Genomic DNA, 22,681 nt, shown 5'->3' with positions numbered 1-22,681 from the left:
TGTGAGTTATTACATGCACAAGAACAAATCTACAGTGTTAATCGAAAATTGACAATTTTCTTTCGATTTCAAAGTATATCAGGACAAGGAATTAATAAAAAAAAAAGTAAAGAACATCGTGATATTGTTATACAAAACCCTCCTAAGAAACGAAACTGTGTTACATATTGGTCAAAGCATCATCTACATTATGTTCTTCTTCTTTTCATCTCCAAGCTTCAATCCTTTGAGTCAGTGAATTAATAAGACTCAAATTAGTAATCCCCTTTCCCTTATCTTGTACTTGAACAACATCCACATTTACAGTATCCTTCACAACACTCGATTGCCCATTCAATGCTTTTTTCTTAGGAGATTCGCATTCTTCATATGATTCCTCCATGGAAGTGGTCGAGTAACTGTGTCCTCCTTCCCCATCAGTGGTGTTTCCTAGTTCGTTTGATTCAGACGCACTTTCAAGGCCCTGTATAATGATGGACGGCTGCGAAGGGCTACGATTCCCACTCTCGTCCGATGGATCTGTACAAGAAACCGGTACACCTACTGCATCAGATTCTACCCTTTCTCGTAGTGTCTTTGTTATAAGTGACTTTAGGAAGTTCATCACTTGCACTGCATACATCAATGCAGTCAACGGATCTGCCATCTGAAAAAAAAAAACACCAACAACTCATTATCTTAAATAACCCGAATCCAATTCAGGCCTAAGTTCTGTTTGGAGACATGATTCAAATCCAAGTATTTTTTTTTCACCTGTGTCATGTTTGGTGCGAAAACCGTAGCAATATTGTGTGCATTCATCTTGTTGAGATGTTCCATCTCGACAACATCAGCCATAAGATTAATGGCCCAACCGAGTAGAGCTGCTTCGGTTGAGGGAAGAAGCCTCACAAGATCAGCACAGTCTTCCTCGGATCGACACTGCATTACATCATCAGGCGAAAGAGAGTCCAATACCCCAGTTGGGAGTTCTCTGAACCAAGCCTGTTTAAAATTGATCAATATTTTGTTTCACAAAAACCCGTAAAACCAGATTATACAAAAATTGATTACCTTGATAAGACCAGCCAAACAATGAACGTCAATCCCTTGTGGAACCACACCTCTATTAAGCTGTTCTCTAACGTATTCCTCCTGGCTGTTTTCCGCGTTTATTCTGAATATACCTTCAGCCTGTTTTCCCCGTTTATTCATGAATTACAAATCTAATAGAATCTTATTAGCAAACTAATCAGAATTAACTGCAAATCATCACAAACCTGTAGACCACCTTGCGCATAAAGACGCCTTTGCAATAGAATAAGTATTACAGGTACACTGTTTCCTCTGGTATCGAAAGACAACTGCATCGATTCTGTGGAAACCCCAAAGACAGTTGTGCTGCAAAGGAAATCATTTCTTTTTTGTTCATTCAGGAAGATCAAACCATTTATGGAAGACAAGAAAAAACATAAAAATACCATTTTTATCAGATAATTTGCTCAAGATCAAACCATCTATTTGAAAACACTTGTATTCTTTAATCTAGATCCAGATCTGGTTAAGTAACTAGGGTTAGTTTTGGATTTGATATTTTTTTTCAAATGGGTCACATGATTCCAAATGTGATGATCCCCCCATCTGAATCTCATCCACACATATGGAGGATAAGAGAAATGATGATTCCAAATAACTAACTATCTATCAATCTTTCTTGGTAAAGAAATCAAAACCAGATGACCATGGATCATCATAATAGTCCATTTCAAGAATCAAATATGAAAATTCACACCAATTAAAATAAACCTGGCGCTGGGTGCCCTTCTGGGTACTTCTGGTTCAAACTCATCTGGCAAACCCAAGAACCCATTGAACCTATCAAATGTAACATGTGCAACATGGCGCACATTAGTCGGCCAACCAATCTCCATCCCTCCTCCAGAAAGTTCTTCTCCATCGGTCTTGCAAGCAATCCAGAAAGATTTCCTGAAAAGAGTAAGAAGAAGGGCTAACAGAGACAATTGATCCCTTTCACTTTCACTTTCCTTAATTTCCCCATTATCAACAATTGTAACCCTAGAACACACTTCCTCCATCTCTTCAACTCTCTCCACTTCATTGTTGATTGCAGGGGAAGAAGAGGGAGCGCACGTTAATGAAGAAGGGGATGAAGATTGAGGGGAGTGAAGAACTTCGGTCATGACTACTACTTGGTTTCGATTAGAACAAACAAATGGACAAAGAAAAAGGAAGAAATGAACAAGATTCGCTTGGAATTAAAGAAACAAGATGGAGGGAAAGAAAGCTTAATGGGTTCGATGTAAGAAATGTAGGACAGACGTGAGACTCATGAAGTGATTATTTATTAAAATTTCAGATTTTTTTTTTCATCCTCGACGCCATTAAAGGAAAGGAACAAGCAGCAGCAATCTTGATATTTGCCTTGCTGTCAGCACTCACCACAAGACTTACATTTGTTATTTGGTCCCTTAATCTTCTAAGCCTTGTTTGGATTCTTTCAAATCAAACCAAATTATACCAAAAAAAACTATGATGAAAAAGTAAACATAAAAGTTTATAATAAGATATTAAAGATACATAAATATATTGATGATATTATTTTTGGGTCTAGAAATTTACTATCCCGATAAAATCGAGAAAAACGGATTATAATATTTATTTATTTTAAAAAAAACAATATAATATTAATAGCTAAATAAATTTGAAAAAAAAAGTAAATAATTATAAGAGTTCAGGATTCAGAATGTACAAACACAAAAAATGAATCAATCAACAGATAAAAACAGAAAAATAATTCGAATAAGAACAAAAATAAAAGACACAAAACACAAATAAAGAAACTTAAAGCGCCTTGAAATCATATGCAATGCTACATCGTTAACGAATCGAAAAACAAAAATCACATATGGGAATTCTTTTTGGATAATTCTTATCCTTGATCCGTACCAATTTTTGTTTAAGAACTGTTTGGTTTAACGAACTCCAGAGCTGGGTTTGGGTGAAATTTTTATTTTTTTTAATTTACTTAAAAACTATATTTTTTATCATATTTATTGGCGTTTGATTTAGATGAAAAAATATTTTGGATAATTATGTATATATTAAAAAAATTAATAAAAAAATTAATAATTTTTTTTTTTGTTTAATTTCAGCTACTTCAGGTGTTTCCAGACATGGTCAAATATTATTAGGAATATTATTTCAGCTTGTTTGATTATTGTTTGATTATTGAAATGTATTAAGAATCCCATTTTGTTTGCTCTCTCTATACTAGTACTTATTTCCTTAAAGTCATAATCTAACTATAAAAACAAGTAAGGAAAAAAAAAATGTAATAAGACAAGTCTATAACATTTAATTGACAACCTTCAATAAAGAAGGATTATTAGCTTATCATCAAAAGTAAATAAAATCCTTGAAATCTACTTAAATGGCATTCTTCTATGGTCACATCATTTTCATGCAATGACTTGTCTCAATAAGGAATTAAATTTGGGTCCCTATAAATTTCATAACATAATTTGAATTACACCTCTAAATCTCTTTTCTTTTAATAATTTTAATGAGATTATCAAATCAAAATTTAAACATTAATCTCATTAAAATATTTTTCTCATTTTGAACAAAAATATTGTTTATATTTCAAACCTCAATTTAATAATAAAAATAAATGATATTAAATTAAAATTTTGACTTATACTATAAGTGGTGGATGTCCACCAAACCATAGTGCATCATCATTGATTTGGGAATTTGATGAAATAACCCGGGTTATTATTAAAAATAACATGCCCAAATAATATTTTGCAAAACTGAACTTTTGTCTTTGGCAAAAGATCAAATTACTCTCTTTAATAACTTTTCCCTTCTTCCTTCCTACTCTCTTCTTCCCCTAAGTGCAACAAGGCAACGGGGATCCCGTCAACAAGTCGTCTCTACTATCCCTCGACGACACGTCTATCCCAAGCAAAGCAACGCCGATCGTCTACTTCTACTTCCCCTCCCGATGTCTAATATCCCCCGACGACTGTAGTATCTACGCCGAACTGTAGCCCCCGACGACTCCATCAAACTAGATCTTCAACAAACGTCGATGTGTAAGTTTAATAATGATTGGTTATAACTGAAAACAATTGTTATTAATCAATTGGGATCGCAAAGTGCATCTTACGCCGATGCAAAATGCATCTTGCGCATTTTGCACCGACGCAAAGTGTAGTTTGCGTCGGCACAAGATGCACTTTGAATCGGTGCAAACTGCACTTTGCTCACTTTGCTGCACATTGCATCGGCTCAAACTGCACTTTGCGGACTTTGCGCTGGTGCAAACTGCTCTTTGCGTTAGAGAAAACTGCACTCTACGTCGGAGCAATATGCATTTTGTGTCGTCGCAAACTGCACTTTGCGTCGGCGCAAAGTTCAACGCAATGTACAGTTTGCAAACTGTTAATATACTTTTCACTCACTTCTGTGAATTTTTATCATTTGCAGATCACAATATATTTGTGAATGTTTTTGTCCTCTATGATGGAGAGTGGAAAATTGATGATGGTGGTGTTAATTCTTTTGTCTCAAGTTAATGTCAAGGTGTGAATCTACCCCGAAATGTTACATATGCCGAATTAACTGACATCGTCTATGATGATATTGGTGTGGATAAATTAATATATGATTTAGTGGTCAAAGTGAAGTACAATATGGGTATAATGAATGTTCCTCTTGCTGTTATCAAACATAAGTACATGGACCATCACCATGACTACATGTCTAAGAAAATAATGGAAGACATGCAGACAAGTTATGGGTTAAATCTAGCATATAATAATGCTTGAAGGTCCAGGGAAAATTCCTTAATAGCGGTGCGAGTAACTGTGGAGGATTTCTATGGTAAATTTTCATCATATCTATTAATGTTGTAGAAGAATAACTCAAGTATCATAACTGACATCCAGACAGATGAGCAAGGTCACTTCAGGTATATGTTCATGTCCCTAAGCCTCTCAATTGGGGTTTCAGAAGCTGTTGTCGTAATATATCGTGCGTCGATGCTAGTTTTCTTAAGCACAAGGTTGGAGGTCAACTATTGATTGCAATAACATTGAATGCGAATGAGTAACTATATCCCGTTGATTTTGGCATCGTTGATTCGTAGAATAATAACTCATGAACATATTTCATGAAACAACTAAGAGTGACAATTAGATCAGTCATGGATCTCGTCATTGTATCCGATAGACTCTCAATTATTGTTAATGCCTTGTCTGCAGTTTTTTCAGAAGCACATCACGGTGCATGCACATACCACATCAAAATGAATATTATGACCAAATTTAAAATTGATAGCCACGTTGAGTTTGATTTGGCTTTTCGCGCATACATTGTGTCAATGTTTCATCTGCATTTTGACAAGATCAGGACTAAAGACCCTCGAATTGCTGAATATTTGGAACAAATTGGAGTGGAGAGATGAAGTCGTGCATTTTTCCCTGGTTTGCGATACAATCAAATGACAAGCAATTACGCATATAATTTTAATACTCAGAGCATGAATGCTAAAAAATATCCCATAACAACATTAACTAACTATTTAAGATTCGTAATACAAGAATGGTTTAATCAAAGAAGAGAAAAAGCTTCCAACCACACAGAATATTTATCTCCATATTATGAAAAGTTCTTACGTGAGCAAGCGAGAATGCTAGATTCTACAACGTTTATCCGCTTAACCGATTTCAGTTTCATGTGCATGACGGTGAATTTGATTTTCAAGTTGACTTCAAGGGTCTAACTTATACTTGTAGGGTATTTGATGTATCTGGTCTTCCTTATATGCATGCCCTAGCTACTACTCGTTTCTAGAAATCGGTTCTCTATTAGTGTTGCACAAGGTTAGAGAATGTAACCAATTGATCGAATGTTAAATTTATATGACTTAAATATCATTTTTCAGGTTTTACACAACTGAAGCGTGGTTCATGGAATATGCAGAGACATATTTTCCAGTTTTTAATCAAGGTGTTTGAGAAATTTCCAAAAATATCAAGGAACGAGTGTGCCTAAAACCCCCTATTAAAGTTAAGAAAGGACGGCCAACAATAAAGCGTAGGTCATCACAAGGTGAGCATGGTAAATAACGGAGACAATGCAACTCATGTGCCGGTCTGGGCCATAACAAGGCAACATGCTCAGTAGTGATGCATGCACCATCTATTACAAGACCATCACAATCTAGTACACAACCTTCACAATCTAGTGCACAACCTTTTACATGATAGAATGATATTTCTTGATCAAATTGTGTTAGATTATTTATAATTTATATTATATTAGATGAATTTGGAATGGCTTCAGGTGATGGGATTGACATGGGGAAGTTGAGATTAGGAAATATTAATTATAAATAATTTCATTCTAGTACTTACTTATTCATATCTCATCGATACTTTTTTTCCTACGAATTGAGGACCTATGTTTATGTTCATATTATGCATGTGATGGTGAAATAGAATTTTAAGTGTGTGAAACTGTTGGATGGATTTTCATTTATGCATTCTCATAAGACCTTTGGGATAAGTGTTGTCATATTTCTAACAATTTATTGTTGTATTACTACGGTTGTATTATTTCAATTGAGTGTTAGGTATGCAACCTTTGGAGGTTATGTGCTTGATTAACCGTGAGATTCACGCACGCAAATTGCAATTGCGCAGACGTAAAATGCATTTGCACCGGCGCAAAATGTATTTCGCAGACGAAAATGCAATTTGCTCCGGTGTAAATTGCAATTGGCGCCGACATATAGTGCCTTGTCAACGCAAATGTATTTTTCGTCTGCGCAATTGCATTTTACGTCTACGCAATTGCATTTTTCATCTACGCAAAATATATTTTACTGAAGAATTAGTGCACTTGCCAGCGCAAATTAGTGCATTAACATTATATACTCATTAATGTTAATAGATTGCATTATACATTATATACTCAATCAAAACTATCCTTGTAGCATTAACAAAATATACATCAATTTGCATTCAAACTTAAGAAAACAAATATGACTGTCAAAATAGACATCAATTTCTTCAGTTCTTTTTGCCCACATATGACTATGAAGCCATGTCAATCAGTTTTTTCAATTCCTTCATCTTCGGTGACTGTCCATTCTATAACAAGCTTTAAACACATTGACATGTTAAGGTATGTTGTTAAACACCCAGAAATGACAATTGATCAAATGGTAAACTATTTAACATGTATATAAGAAATTCTTACATGGTAGAAGGGTGTCTTATTGCCCATTTCCTACATATTTATTATTTGGTGGAAGAACCTTACTACCCATATATTTCTCTAAAAATTCATGTTTTCTGTGATCACGGCTGATAAATCCATTGAGGCAGTAAGGTACTCCATATACATAATTGTTAAAACACCATAGTCCCCACTCTTGGTGCACTTTGGGACTATTGAGTGTGGTATTACAACATATGACAGACTTTCTAATTTGAACCGAGGATACTTGGACTTGTCAACATGGGTCATTTCCTGTTCAAGCAAATATGGAAACATTTCACATAGTGGTTTCATGAACTTGTCATACTGATCCTTTTTTAAAGTCCCTATTTGCAGTCATATACATTGATTCATCAATCTTGTAGATGCACTTGCACAAGACACAATGCTTCAACTTCAGGTTCATAGAGATATATGATATCTACAATATTCTAACAAATCATGAATCTGTCAACATCACCCATGAAATATTCCATGAAGTTCATGTCGAACTTGAATTTTACTGGATTTGCGGCAAACTTTGCATAATGAGACTAAAACTTCGGAGCGATATGATAGTTACATATTGTGAAATTCATCGGATCATAAGTCATGGGGAAATGGGCAACCCTCTTCAAATAAGGAAAATGTTACATCTATCTCTTGCGCAATAGAAAAAATTAATTAAGCACAATATACATACTGACAGTAGGCATCCAACTCAAAATTGTGTTTTGCGTCAGCGCAAATGCATTTTGCGCTGACGCAAAATGTATATTACTAAACAAAACTTACATCATCATTTAGCCAATTTTGAGGCTTCAACAATCTGTCAAAGACTTTTGATCAGCTATACAAGTATTCACATCTTTCAAGTCTACACCCTTCACCTCCTTCAGCTCCATCCAATTGTTCAATTTATCCATCTATTCAATGTCATAATCTAAAAGAGGATTGACAGTTACCAGATCATTGAGTTTAAACATTTTCTTACTAGGGTCTGTGTAATTCCCCATTCAGGTGGACTTTTTCCTCTTTCTCTCAAACTGCTTTCCTGAAAATTTTGTTGGAGTCAATTCTAACAAATCATCATCATCATTCTTCTTCTCTAACACATAATCACCATCATTCTTCTTCTTCTCCAACTCCTCCTTCCTCTTCGTGGTCAACTCTTTCTTCTTCGTGGCCAAATCTTTCTTGTTGTCCTTCTTCAACTCATTCATCTGTTCAATGTCCTTTAACTCATCTATTTGTTCAATGTCCTTTAACTCATCTATTTGTTCAATGTCCTTCTTCAGCTCAATTTTCTTCTTGTCCAACTTCTCTCCCTCAAATGTCTCCAACCACTTAAACTCAAGCACCTCATTTCGTTTCAACTCCAACTCATCATCATCTTCTTTCTTTTTCAACTCATCGTCATCTTCTTTCTTCTTCAACTCATCATCGTATTCTTTCTTCTCCAACTCATCATCATTTTCTTTCTTCTTCAACTCATCATCATCTTTTTTCTTATCCAACTTATTATCATCTTCTTTCTTCTTCAACTCCAAAAGCCTATTATTCTCAAACTCATCATCATCTTGCTTCTTCTTCAACTTCAAAAGCCTATTATTCTCCAACTCATCGTCTTGCTTCTTTTTCAACTCATCAAGCTTCTTCAACTCCAACTCCTTCTCCACTGAATCAACATTCTTTTGTTATTTTATTTCCCCCAATAATGTGATTATTTTGTTGAACATAAGATCTTGATCCTCTTTAATGAGATTCATTTCAGTTTTAAGTTCATTTACATCATTTGTCAGCTCATCAAGTTTGACATCAGTCTGGGCTTGAGTCACTCGATTGGTGTCTTGGCTAGATGTAGAATTGTATTGGTTAGTTTGGGGAGTCGTCACAGAAGGGACTTTGCTAAGTAGATCGAGAGGTGTTATCCTTGTTAGATTCATTAGTAGTAGACCGAGAGGTGTCTTGGCTAGATTCATCATTAAATAGTGTGGTTTTAAGTAGTCTTCTCCTATTGGGTGCCGATTTGAGAGTCCTTTCATCTTTGGGAGTATTTTTATCTTCATTCTTTCTTTTCCTACCATCTAGTTCAAAGAATTCATCATAAATGTAGTCTCACATATATCTTCAAAGTCCTCCCCATAGTACTTCCTCTTCTTTTTCTCAGACTCATCAATCTCGGTGAACACATTGCACTTCTGGAGGGCAGTGACTACCTCCTGGACAGTGTTGTTGTTGCTCCTAGAGACTGAATAGAGCAATATCCTTGGGCATATAGGTTCTTCTCGTTCGGTCATATCCGCAAATTTGGGGACAAATGTTTTGATAACCTCATAGGTCCACACTTAGAAGACTAGTGTAAATTTATTAATAGTATAAGCGACATCACAACCGCTTTTCCCTTTGCAGGTTTCTCTTTTGGGCAGATATACCTCTCGAAGATGTTTCATATCTTTGTCAATACCCTTCAGGGTTGCACTGAAGGACACATTTCCCCATAGAAATTGGAGAAACATCTCCATGCCTTCCACCATGCGGAAAATTTCCAAACTTACCCTCTTCCTATTATGAGATGCGAAAAGATACTGGTAAATTAGGTATATGAGCCCATCTTCCATGCATTCCCTTATTAGAGAATCAGATGAAACTTGCCTAAACCTCATTCACTCTAACAATCGTTTTACCCCAAAAATATTTGCGGACTAGAAGTGGACATTTTTTAACGTGTTTGTTTTCCATCACAGGAAATCTGCCAAAGTTGAGACCTGTCACCAATGCATATTCCTTTATGCTCCAGTAGAGCTCCTGACCATTGACTAGGAACCTTATCTTCTTCAAATTTGAGTTACTTTTCCTCATCAGCATCTGATGGATTATTGTTTCTGAGAAAATACAGTCGGGGCTTTCAATATATGTTGGAATTGAGTCTGTAAAACCCTATCCATAAGATCAAGGTTATTAAACCTCTCATTTATCTTTGACAAGCAGGTACTGACGGATTTTCATGAAACACGGCCAGAAAACTTCCCAATAATAGATTTAGTTTTGGTTTAGGTTGGTGTCATCTGCAAAGAACATTATGTTAGAATAATGAAAACACAAGAAAACTTCATTTTGCGTCGTCGAGAATTCATTTTGCGTCGGCACAAATTGCATTTTGCGTTTGCGAATATGAATTTTGCATCTGCGCAATTGCGTCGACGCAAAATGCAATTGCGTAAATGCAATTGCGCAGACGTAATATACATATTCCATCTCTTTCTCCTCTTAAAACCCTAAACCTAAACCCTAAAACTATTTCAACGCAGCAGCATGCAAGAGGAAAACGACGGAAAAACTCACCTGAAATGATGAAGACGTCGTCGTAGACGTTCCGACGTTGGGAGTTGCTGGGAGTTGTTGCCTACGTTGATCGGAGAGTCAGGGATTGCTTCGTTGATCGGGGAGTTGCTTCGTTGATCGGGGAGTTGCTTCGTTGATAAGTTCGTTGGTTTAGGGAGAAGAAGAGAGAAATAAGAGAGGATACCAACGATCGGGGGAGAAGAAGAAAGAAGATCGGGGGAGAAGAAGAAAGAAGGTGAAACGAAAAGAAAAAACAAGACATTTATTGAGGGTAATTTAATCTTTTGTCATGACAAAAAGATCAATTTAAAAAAAAAAAATTGAGCCTGTTATTTTTTAATTATCAAGGTTATTTGACACTTTAAAATATACTTATATTTGAATTTAAAATCAATACATATATATACATACCACAAATATATATTAGATAAAAATGAACTATTTATAATTTATTTTTCATATTTTCTCTATTAGCTAAAAAAACAAATAATATAACCTTTCTTTGGGAGATTGTAAACAATTGTAAATTAATATATATATATATATATATATATATATATATATATATATATATATATATATATATTGGTTTAATAATTTGATAACTTAGCAGTTATTGAAGATGTAAAATTTCTTTTCATTTCCATCAAAAGAAAAAAACCCAAATCTTCACTCAAAATTTGTGCCTGAAAAAAACAAAAAATTACAGTTAACAACAAAATTCACTGCTTGCCTAAACACATCATCAGTTTTCGATTCTCGTGGTGCATAAATAGCGAAGCATATACTCGTTAGACGAACACATTTCAGCCAAATCTTGATGCGATCTGGTAATAGCTTTCTGAAGCGACTTAAGAGCAGGAAGTAAATTCCTCGAATTCTGTTGAATAGAATTTCCATGAATTCTACACAGCTCTTGACACCATCTAAGGATAAATTCCAAGTATGGCGATTTCTCCACAAGATTTGCAAATGCCTCGATTAATCTCTGCAAATACTTTGAAGGAACTGATCCTGCCACGAGTCCTATATCTGATGGCTCAACTGCAACTATACACTTCTTGATTAGAGAGTCTTCGTTTAAACGCAGGCTTAGGATTAAAGCTTGACTAGTTCTGCCTTCATTTAGAGCTTTATCAACCGCCTGCATTGCAAGAATAAAGGAACAGTTCATTTAAGGATATAAACATTACAGGCCTTGTTCGATTTGGATTATTTGAATTTAATCTCAAATAACTTGATGTCCCATAGTCAAACTCTGTCCTTTTACCCAAATAACTTAATTTTCAAAGAATATTTTGGCGAAATCAATGTCAACCAAAATACCAAGGTCTAGAATCCACTATCCAATTAATAATCCATTCATAAAATACTAAAATACCTCTATTTAAAAGAATATATATATACCCTTACTGTAGTTTTACCCAAATAACATAATTTTCCATAACCTATATCAAACAAAGTTATTGGAAATAAATAATTAATTATTCAAACAACGCTATATCAAACCAGGCACATTTTGAAACACTTTATGGAGTTGGATATCGGTCTGGGTTTAGACGAGAAAAAGTCAATCATCTAAATCAAAAGACCAGATGAGATATTTAGACAAAAAAATAAGTGGTTCTAAGAAAAATTATAAACGTTTTCTTGTCTAAACTCAGTTTCAGCTCATTAAGTATATGCAAGTCTCCACGGCACCAGGAATTAATGAGAAAGCTTCTCCACTTTTTTCTCAAAAACATTTGTGTTGAATACAAATGATATTTGAATAATTTTATCAAATAAACCATTTTTTCATTAACAAAAAAATGGGTTTATTTAAGAGAGAATAAAACTACATCAAACAAACTCTAGAATAGTCAGGGAATAGTACCTCTGGTGTGACATCTATGTCGAGATCAGTGGGATCAAAGATAAAAGCTTCATCCATCGAGTAAATCATTACTCCTTCTGTAGTTGCTGCCGCCCAATTCCTGCCTGTTGGTGCAATCCTAAGGCATTTAGTCCTAATGACGGGTCTTCCTTTGTTAGGCAATGAACCGGGCAAATCGTAGCCTAGATTTGATCGCGCTTGCTTGTTGATTCCTTCCTCAGTATCACTGTCCTCATCATCGATCAAATCGATAGGACCCGCATCTGTCATGTTCTTTGAGTTCAAGAAGTCGAGGATCCCATCAAACGAAAGGTTGTGGGTTATCTGAAACCTACGAAGCAATACCTGAAACATATAGAATTTTAAGGCGTAAACAAACCGTGAGCAGTTTTGTTACCATGTTTTGTCATGTTCATCTTCTACAAAATAAGCAATGATCTAAAAAATAGTGAGCTAACTAACCTGGTCGGCAACATCATACATACAGATGAATTTGCTATTGCCTCCAGCCAATATATAACTTCCATCAGCGGAGTAAAACAAAGTAGTGAAGCATTTCCCAGAACTAGAATTAGCTGCGGATCTGCGATCAGTTGCAAGACGTCCTCCAGCTATGTCTCTTCGACCCTCGATTGTGTACATCAATACACCGTCGATTGGATCCCAGAAATGGATTTGTCCATCTAAAGTACTGGTAGCTAATTGCCTTCCATCAGGACGATAAACAACTGTGAGAACATCGTGAGTGTGTTTGAATGTTTCAACAGCACCTTTCCCTTCAAATACATCCCACAAACGAACAGTTTTGTCCCATGAAGATGATGCCAAGATGGCCTACAAGCAAACCTCGAATGATTAGTAATGTCGGTTACCACAATAATTAAAACTAACAAAGTTTTCGTGATTTATAATCTGATATGTGCCCACAAGTGGAAAGATGACGAGCTGTTTTGTTACTGTTACCAACTTTTTAATGATTATCGTCATCTGAAAATTCTAACATTTATTAAGAACTTACCAAAAATCAGAAAATTCTTACATTTATTAAGAATATGCCAATAATCACAATGCTTTAAAAATGATAAAAATAATTGGTTCATTATCAAGAACTTTTTTATACCAAAGCAAAAATTAAACTATGATTTGCATCTTCAAAATAATTTGTATACCAAATGAAACAAAAATTACACAATAATATGGATAAAAATGATCGGGCCTTTCTGGAAATCAAGGAAAAAAAGAGAAGAATAGATGTGAAACTCACATTTGATGGAGAAAACATCAAGCCATGCACAGGACCCTCATGCCCACTAAGAATATCTAACAATCTTCCTGTCTTCATTGACCAGACAAAGATCTAGCATTCAAAAGTTGAAGGATTATCAGTAACGCAAACACAAAATCTGGAAGATAATGAATAATTGGACATTTATGTAAACAAAGGCAGAGGGATCAAACAGAAAGAGGAAGCAAAATGAGAAACGCACTTCAAACGAGTCAAGTGTTCCAGCACAAATCACTTCACCACTTTGGTCTGATGACAATGAGACAAACTGCTTTGATGTTGGGGTAGTGAAAGTTCTGAAATTCCTGTAGCGAAAAAGATCCCAAGCCCGGACAGTACCATCCAGAGATGCACTCAATAAACAATGATTATTCGATGTAAAATGAAGCGCTGTGACAGCATTGGTGTGCTCTGAAAATGTCACAAAACAGAATCCGGAAGAGACAGTCCACACCTGCAAAGTTGATGACCAAATATTTCTTCTTAATATCAAGAACAATCAAAATCACAATCAGCTTTACAGAATAAATAGAGATTTCAAACATGGGTTATTTGAAATTAATCCAATAATCCCTTATACTGTCATTAATAGAAATCTCAAATCATTAACTAAAATTCCCTTATATTTTATAAAATATAAAATATAAAGAATATTTGTCATATAACCCTATATAATATACTTTTTCATCAAACAAAGTTTTCCAAAATTATTTGGATTATTTAAAAAAAACAATTAAAATCAAACAAGCTCCATATCTTCTTTCCTACACAACTTGCCAAGATATTCAAGCAACTAAAAGACTGTGATCTAATTTACCTTGATCTTGTTGTCATCTGCACCAGTGGCCAAGAATTGGGAATCTGTAGAATATGCCAGAGTATTAACATCGAAATAATGGCCCTGTTGCTTCAAAATGTAGCTCTCAGACTTCCATTCCCAAACCAAAAGTTGCCCAAGTTTAGCACAACCAAAGGTTAACCAATTCCCAAGATCGTTAAAAACAGCAGATGTTATCTTCTCTCTTGAAATCGACAACAAGTGAATACAAATAAAATCTGGCATCTGATACAGCCCAAATACTCCGTTTGAGAATCCCACAACTACAAGATCGAGACCCCTATGGTAATCACAAGCTGTCAGCTTAGCTGGTGCTTGCATGAAGAAATCCTTCTTCAGCAACTCCCACTTTCCTGTATGCAACAAATCCACTACCTCTCCATCCAAATCATCATCATCATCATCATCAACACTTTTCCTTTTTCTAACATTTGTATTATTCTCACCATCTTCGTCATTTTGATTGGTTCTTTGCTCAGGAGTACCAGGGGAAGGCGGATGTGAGTTACCATCAAATTTACTGTCACTTCCACTAAAACCCCAGCTGAAAATTGCACCATCTCTCGACATAGTATAAACCCGTGAAACTTTATCTGTTTTCTTATCAACACCAAAGAAAACACCAGTAATTATATCTCTATGACCTAAAAAGAGAAACGGCTTTCTATACCTCTTCAATTTCTTCATATAAAACATTCTAACAGCCAAATCCTTTGACCCAACAAGCACATAATTCGAATCAGGACTCCAATTCAAAGCTGTAATTTGATCATGGCAATCAGCAAAAGTTCGTACTAACTCAAATGGAAAAAACTCCTTACTAAACCGAGGAGACCTCCATATCTGGACCAATTTCCCCACAGCAACAGCAATGAACTCGCCGTTAGGGCTGAATTCAACAGCACCTACAGCCCCCTTGAAGGTAATCCGATGAAGGACGACACGTCGGCGGAGGTTGATGAATAGTGAGCGAGAATTCTCATCGATGGCGAGAACGAAGAGTCCATCTGAGGAAGCGGCTATGCGAATGATGTTGGAAGAGGATTGACAAGGTAATGTTATAGTTTCGGATTTGACTAGGTCAGTCACTGAAATGCGATTGCCGACTGGAGAAATTAGAAGGGAATTATCGACGGTAACTACGTTACCTCCCCTGTATGGAGCTCCAAGAAGGTTGTGAAACTTGTAGTTCATCTTTTTGGATGGAATTTAAAAAAGATAACTTCTTCAACTTCAAATCTTTGCTCTGTTAGACAGGATGAAGAAAACAACAATAAACTTTGCTTAATCAGCTCAAAGAAAACAATATCAAGACAGGAGTATAAGCAACGATCTATAATAAGGATGTCAACCTGATAGAACGCCGTCTCCGTCGCCGTCGATAGGTGGTGAGAAGCGAGAGATAAAGATAGAGAGAGAATGGAGGCTGTTACAGAAAAACCCCAAGGTTTATTCCAAAGGAAGAAGAAGATGAAAAAAAAAATTAAAAATTGGACCTGAAGCCCTAACCACGTGGTGGACTGCACGATAGGCAGAAGGCCCATATCACTTGTTTTGGGCCAACTATTTCACATAATTTAACCAAATACCCAAATACTTTAATAATAAAATTTTGATAGATAGCATTTTGAATAATTTTCAAAATTATTGTTATTTTATCAAATAAATTAATATTTTATATATATAACCAGTGGACTTATTGCTAATATATAATGTCTGGATTTTACTTTTTAAGTAGAAGGTTGGTATAACAATAAAACCACACTGATATATGAAAAATGATATAGAACGCGACTTGGGATAGCGAATGATTCAGCGATGCCTACGTGGGATATTAATTATTTTCTCTCTTTTCTTATTAAATAATTTCTATCATATAATTTCAGCTACTGGCCTAGCGATCGTCGTGGCGGACAGGGTGAAATTAAAAAAATATATATTAATAAGTCAATAGAAAGAAATAATAAAAAAAAAGAAATAAGAGGCCATAAAAAATAAATAAAAAAATATTTGATAAATAAACATAAAAAATAAAATAAAAATAAAAGAGATAAATTTATAATTCAACTAATCAGTGATATTAATTAGAGTTTAGAATTTAGAATTTAGGATTTAGAGTTTAGGATTTAGGATTTAGGATTTAGCGTTTAGGATTTAGGGTTTAAAGTTTAGAGTTTAAAGTTTATAGTTTATTTAAACATATTATTAAAATATTTAATGTGAGAGTTTGTTGTAAATTATTAAATTATTATAAATTAATTTATAGAGATAGAGAGAAATTATTTAATAAGAGGAAAGAGAAATTAATTAATAAGATGAGAGAATATTCTACAAGACATGTCCGGTCACGTCGCTCTCTCAGTCTCTGTCTCCCGGTAAAGATATGTATAATTCCTCATATATTAATGACTAATGATAAATGAGAGAATTCTCAATAGAGAAGATATGTTTTGGAATAACAGTTACTTTATTTGGAGTTGAGTTTGAATTTTTTTTTTATTATTTAAAAAATATTTTTGTTTTAAATATCTTACTAGGGTATTAATTTAGATGAAATAATATTTTAGAATATATTTTAATTCTATATATATTAACGAATTTAATAACATTGGTTCGTTCAACTATATTCCAGATCTGGAATCCATGTATTTTCAAACAGGCTCTTCCAGGTATTTTTAAACAGGCCTATTATGTGGTTAAGATCATAGTGTGTAACCATGCAATTTCATTTGATATAAAAATGTTGTAGTATTATATGATTATGCTACCTAAGGGAATGAATTATGGTTAATGTCCTATGGTTGGAGTTGCAGTTAGTGACAGTTATTGATAAAATGATATAAATAGAGTATGATATATTAGTTGCAGTTATGTTATACTTATGAAATAAATGAGTTGAATACTTTTGTATTCTCTAACATTTATGGTTCTATTTTAACATTAATTCTTTTCTTCTCATCTAAATACAATTATCTAATGTATATTATACTTTTCAAGATTCTAGATATTATATATATATATATAGGTGAAGGTTGATCAGATTATTGGGATGCTCATGGCAACAAATATTGTTATATTCTGCGTCTTGCAACTTTGGAAATTTTCAAAAAACACTAGTTTATAGAGAAAAAAAAACATTTAGCTATATTGTTTTACTGTGCAAGCTTGCAAACATTATCTGATTAACTTATTACAAATGATGTAATAACAGCAATTTTGCATTTCACGTGGATTAATGAAAACAATCTCACTTTTGTTGGTGAGATGTTTCATCTGAAGACCTTTATGGGAAACAAAGGCGGTTAGATGATTGGTATTCGGTTTGGCTTAGGTGAACATATTAAAAAAAGATAGTATTGCAAATATTATCACTTTTGTTCGAGATGAAGAGGACATCAATAACATCTAATAAGTTCAGAAAATATGAAAAGATCTGCAACTCATAATAGGAGACTAATACAGATAATAGATAGAACAACTATATACATGTACAACTAACTATAAGTAAGACAAGTTTCAAGCTTATTACATATTTGTTGAATATGTAATCTCAACTTACTATGATTTTTTTCCAAAAAGTAGGGAGGAGGATTATATATATGTGTTTGTTTTTAAATGACCTTACTTCTTAATTTATACAACTATCTTAACCTAACCTAAGGGAACTGTCAAAAACAAGGAATGCTTTTTACAATAATAAAAAAAAAAAAAAAACTGTGCTTCATTATTATTTTTTTATAACCCATTGTCATCACTTATTTTAACAGACTACAATATCCCACATTGTTCAGACAATAATATCGCATCAGTTTATTAATGATTAGAATAACCCTTTATGTAGCCGCTGTGAAGTGTAGAGCTCCTACCTTCACCGTGGCCGTTTTATTATTCAATTATTTAATATGGATAAATTTAAGAACTCCCCCCACACCTTAAGCATAAATATAATATTTTTACCATACTTTAATTTTTTATATCCGATTATATATCCAACGGTTTGAATTGAATCGATCCGATATTAATACTTTATGCAACTGCATATAAATTCAAAACAATACAAAACCATTAATAATTATTTAAATATGCAATCTTATTTTATACTAGTGAGTATTATATTTGTTTATTTTTAAACAGTCGGACTTCTTAATTATACAGCTAGCTTAACCTAATATATCGAAAATAAGTAATGTTTTCTGCCTATAATTTTTGTTTTTTTCTTATTATTTTGTATAAGTCATCTGCCTATAAACTTATTTAAACTTATTTTAAAGACAGAAATCCTGCCTTCGAACAAACACAAAGTTAACATTATGTACAAACACAAAGCTAACATTAAGTTTAATTATGATTAGATTTAATATTAATTCTCAGTTTTACCTGTAGTTGATCGGGGATGATATTTGTGTGTTCTCAACATATAACCACGATTAAATATATAAAATTATTAACATATTTATTTATTCACTATATTTTATAAAAGTTTTAAGTTTATATTTTTATAATAATATGAATTCAATTCTATATTATAATAATTAAAAATTAATTTATATAATTTTTTTTAAAAAAAAAATATGATATAAACGTTGCTTCACATGGATTCCCCGAAACCAACATAGCAGGAATAATAGTAAAAAAAATCCTCGAAAACAAACAGAATATCTAATATTTAACAAAAACACATTAATTGATTTAAATTGGGATTCATATCTAGGATTGATATCTCAATTTGGGTCTTAATTTTTTATAAATTTAATTCAATCATGCATTTCAATCATTTACGTTTAAAACAATTTATCAAACCAAATTAAGTAAAAAAACCCTTTGTAATAAACAATTTAAAATATCTTGTATTAAATTTAAAATTAATAAATATAATAATAAAAAATTTAAATAATTTTCTTTACTAAATAAATGTGACAATGGATAAACAATAACGGTAAACATGAAAATTTAACATAACCTAATTTATAAATAATATTATTAAATTATAATATTAAAATAATATTTTGACTTTTTAAAATTTAAAATAACTTAAAAAATATATTAAAAGATCAAATTATGGTTAATTATTGTGATAATTAAATCGTAATTAGGAAAAGTAATTAAAAGTCCAAAAATAATATGAGGTTAAAATATTGTATTTATTTTACTCAAATTAAACTCAAAAGGGATTGAGATTATTTAATTATGATTTTAAACATAAATTATGTATAATTTATTGTTTAAAACAATTAAATAAATACCCAAAAATAAAACCAATAAACATAATTTTTATTATGTTTCTAAAAATATTTTGTGTGGAATTTTTGGTAAAAAAATGTAAGAAATGGTTAAAAGTTCTATTTTAAATAACCTTTTTATTAAAAATATAAACGGGTATCCGAAATTATGTTTAATTGTTGCAACATGATTTAGGGTTATCGGATCAGCGTTGGATTTTCATCCAGCGCCTAGGAACACGCCACGCACGGGCTATAGCGGAAGCACACGCGCATCCGGTCCACAAAATCAACTAACGGGATGTCAACCCCGTTAATTGAAAAATGCCCAAACACGGATGGAACATTGAAACGTCGGGTTTTGGTTAAACGAAACGACGTCGTTTTGACCCGTCTTCTTCGCCGATGTAGGGGATCGCCGAAAACGCAATAGACGCCGGTGATTCTTCCAAAAGAGCTATCTCTGTCATTTGTCGTCCTTATCATCCGAAATTTAACCCCTCGTGCATGCCTCCTCTCCGCCATCATTTTCCCTAGGATGCAAAGTCAAGATTTCCCTTAGCTAGGCTACCAAAGTTGAATAAGAAATGAAGAAGAACAACTTTGATTGCCAAATCGAAGTTGAATTCGTCCAAGATAGCTGACCTAGTTGAGTATAAATACTTTGTAAGTCCTCCTTTATCCATTAAACAGTCATCACATACCACGATCCAATTCAAAGAATCAAAGATTCTGACAAGATTGATTTTTTGTGAAATTCACTCCGACAATCAAAGCTTTGATACAGGCTTCGTGAAAGCTTTTAACACTTCATTGAAGTGTTATCCAACTGTTAGTAAGCTTCCAGATCCTCTGTATTTTGATTTGTGATTGATTTTTTTTCGAGTTTGATCTGTTTTAGGGTTCAATTTTATGTTTTCTTTGTTTAGAATCATTTCCTAGTTGATGTATAACTTTCTGTTGAAATAATTTTGATCAAATCAACCTAAAACGAAAAAAACAAAAAATTGGTTTGAAAAACTAGATTTTTTGAAATTAATGTTCTTGAACTTTAAGCTTGAATTTTTTATTCAAATAATTGTCTAACATGTTTGTAAACATGTCATGATGATTTTCTAATCATTATATTAACATTCCGATCATGTTTGATCCAACTGCAATTTTGAAAAAAATGGATTTGAATTTCGATTTCAAAAGTTGTTACAGAACTTGAATGATCTCTTGTTTTGGTTGTATTAGACTATATTCATCATTTCAAAGTCGTTGAACAAGAATTATGCAATGAGATGGCTTAATTCAAAAGATCCCAGATTTTGACCTAAAAACAATTTTAAGAAATTGATCTTTTGTAGAGATCTATTGATAGTGATTAAAGTTAGAGCTTTTAATTCCCACAATCATATGAGTTGATTGCAACAAACAAATCATGTTTTCATATCTATATAAGAAGATATAAGACCTACAATTCTTGACCAATTTAAAAACACTCGGTCCTCTTAGACCAAGGCAAATGACCGAGGTTCTTAGCTTGGGACCGAGAAACAAGACTAAGAATCTTCGATCCTGACCGAGATTAAGGACCGAGAAAATCGACCTAGGGCTGAACCATAGGATCAGTGTTATTGTGTAAGGACCGAGACTTAAGACCAGTATTCTTGAGCAAGGACCGAGGAATCCGACCGAGGTTTCTAATCTCGGACCAAGAGGTCTGACCTAGGACCAAGCCTCATAAGTCCACGATAGAGAAAGCTAGACATGAGACCGAGCATCCTAGACCTAGGACTGAACAACCTAAGTCCAGGATTAAGCCTCCTGAACCCCAGGACCGAGCCCTCCAATCCCTCAACCGAGTGTCCCAAGCCCTGATCTAGACCTCCTCGGTCTAGACCGAGCCTAAATCAGAAAAACGGACCCAAGCTTTGGACTCCGGTCCTAAGGCCTATTTGGTTCCACTTTTTAAAATCCAAATTTGTTTTTGTAATTGTGGAACCCTAATCCATTTTCAAATAATTCCGAAAGGTTAGAAAATGATATTTAAATATTTTCGGGATATTCCCTAAACAAATATTTTGGTCGAGGCCTCGTTTGGAATTTATTTTTAAAATCTAATACTTTTCTGATATTTTTCAGGGTTTTACTCAGTTTTATATCAATGCAATCGGAGTTACGCCCTTATTGGTCCCTAAATTATTAAATTTTGAATAAATTAATTATTTTTACATGATTAATTTTCAATGCTCTCAGGTATTTTCAAAAAAATTTCTTTAAAAGAGATGTTTGACACGCAAACTAAGGTTGAAACGCATCGAACATCGAGCTACCTCGGGTCTCTCCCGTATTGTCACGTGTCTAAATGCTAAGCTATGGAAAATGGACAATTTTTGGGGTTACACTAACTAAGAAAAAAATTAAAAATTAATTGAATAAAAATAATTAGAATTAAAAGAATATTCCAATGAATAAACTGTGATAATAATAATAATAATAATAATAATAATAATAATAATAATAATAACAAAAGTCAAACAGAAAGGAAGACCGAAGGGTCCAAGAATTGGGCCTTAATCTGTATTTGCCCAAATCCAATCAATATTCAGATTTCAGATTCAAGGTTTTGTGCCTCGTTTGGATTGTATATATATTACTTGAGTGTCCAACTTGGGCACATCACATATATATATATTTTTTAAAATTTTATCTATTTCATTTTACACAAGTTTTTCTCTTATTTATTTATTTATATATATATATAATTATATATTAATATTAGTTTTTAAATTACTACAGGAATTTGATTTTTATGTCAACATTGTCATAATTTTGGGTGACTTATCATTTAAAAAAAAAAT

The 22,681-nt window shown here is 33.4% G+C and overlaps 2 protein-coding genes across 3 annotated transcripts; both read right to left on the bottom strand.

Annotated features, from left to right (window-relative positions):
* Positions 1-30: 30 nt before the first annotated feature.
* LOC124928981 (rho GTPase-activating protein 5-like) lies at positions 31-2,473 on the bottom strand. Its single transcript, XM_047469233.1, has 5 exons — positions 1,786-2,473; positions 1,260-1,380; positions 1,054-1,173; positions 754-984; positions 31-646 (listed from the first exon to the last, which is right to left on the bottom strand). Exons 1-5 carry the CDS (start codon positions 2,178-2,180, stop codon positions 206-208), a joined length of 1,308 nt encoding a protein of 435 aa, XP_047325189.1. The 5' UTR covers positions 2,181-2,473; the 3' UTR covers positions 31-205.
* Positions 2,474-11,226: 8,753 nt separating this feature from the next.
* Positions 11,227-16,066, bottom strand: LOC124929175 (periodic tryptophan protein 2). 2 transcript variants are annotated; one of them, XM_047469469.1, is made up of 7 exons: positions 15,966-16,066; positions 14,593-15,859; positions 13,978-14,229; positions 13,755-13,847; positions 12,953-13,324; positions 12,491-12,835; positions 11,227-11,758 (listed from the first exon to the last, which is right to left on the bottom strand). In XM_047469469.1, exons 2-7 carry the CDS (start codon positions 15,805-15,807, stop codon positions 11,360-11,362), a joined length of 2,676 nt encoding a protein of 891 aa, XP_047325425.1. In that variant the 5' UTR covers positions 15,808-15,859; positions 15,966-16,066; the 3' UTR covers positions 11,227-11,359. The 2 variants fall into 2 exon arrangements, with proteins under 2 accessions (XP_047325425.1, XP_047325424.1); XM_047469468.1 differs by lacking the exon at positions 15,966-16,066 and having other exon boundaries at positions 14,593-15,878.
* Between the last annotated feature and the right edge of the window lie 6,615 nt (positions 16,067-22,681).

This window comes from Impatiens glandulifera, chromosome 3, assembly GCF_907164915.1.
Source record: "Impatiens glandulifera chromosome 3, dImpGla2.1, whole genome shotgun sequence".
NCBI classification, from domain to species: Eukaryota; Viridiplantae; Streptophyta; class Magnoliopsida; order Ericales; family Balsaminaceae; genus Impatiens; species Impatiens glandulifera.
The sequence above is the reverse complement of the archived record's forward strand: the minus strand, read 5'-3'. Positions and strand labels throughout refer to the sequence as shown.

Bases quoted from the DNA above. Each gene is read 5' to 3' on its own strand.
- LOC124928981 (XM_047469233.1), bottom strand. From the start codon at position 2,180: ATGACCGAAGTTCTTCACTCCCCTCAATCTTCATCCCCTTCTTCATTA. The intron at 1,381-1,785 runs GTTTATTTTAAT...TTTCCTTTGCAG, and splicing joins AGAAGGGCACCCAGCGCCAG to CACAACTGTCTTTGGGGTTT. The intron at 985-1,053 runs GTAATCAATTTT...AATTTTAAACAG, and splicing joins GTTTGGCTGGTCTTATCAAG to GCTTGGTTCAGAGAACTCCC.
- LOC124929175 (XM_047469469.1), bottom strand. From the start codon at position 15,807: ATGAACTACAAGTTTCACAACCTTCTTGGAGCTCCATACAGGGGAGGT. The intron at 14,230-14,592 runs GTAAATTAGATC...TCAACTTTGCAG, and splicing joins CAGATGACAACAAGATCAAG to GTGTGGACTGTCTCTTCCGG. The intron at 12,836-12,952 runs GTTAGTTAGCTC...TATATGTTTCAG, and splicing joins TGTATGATGTTGCCGACCAG to GTATTGCTTCGTAGGTTTCA.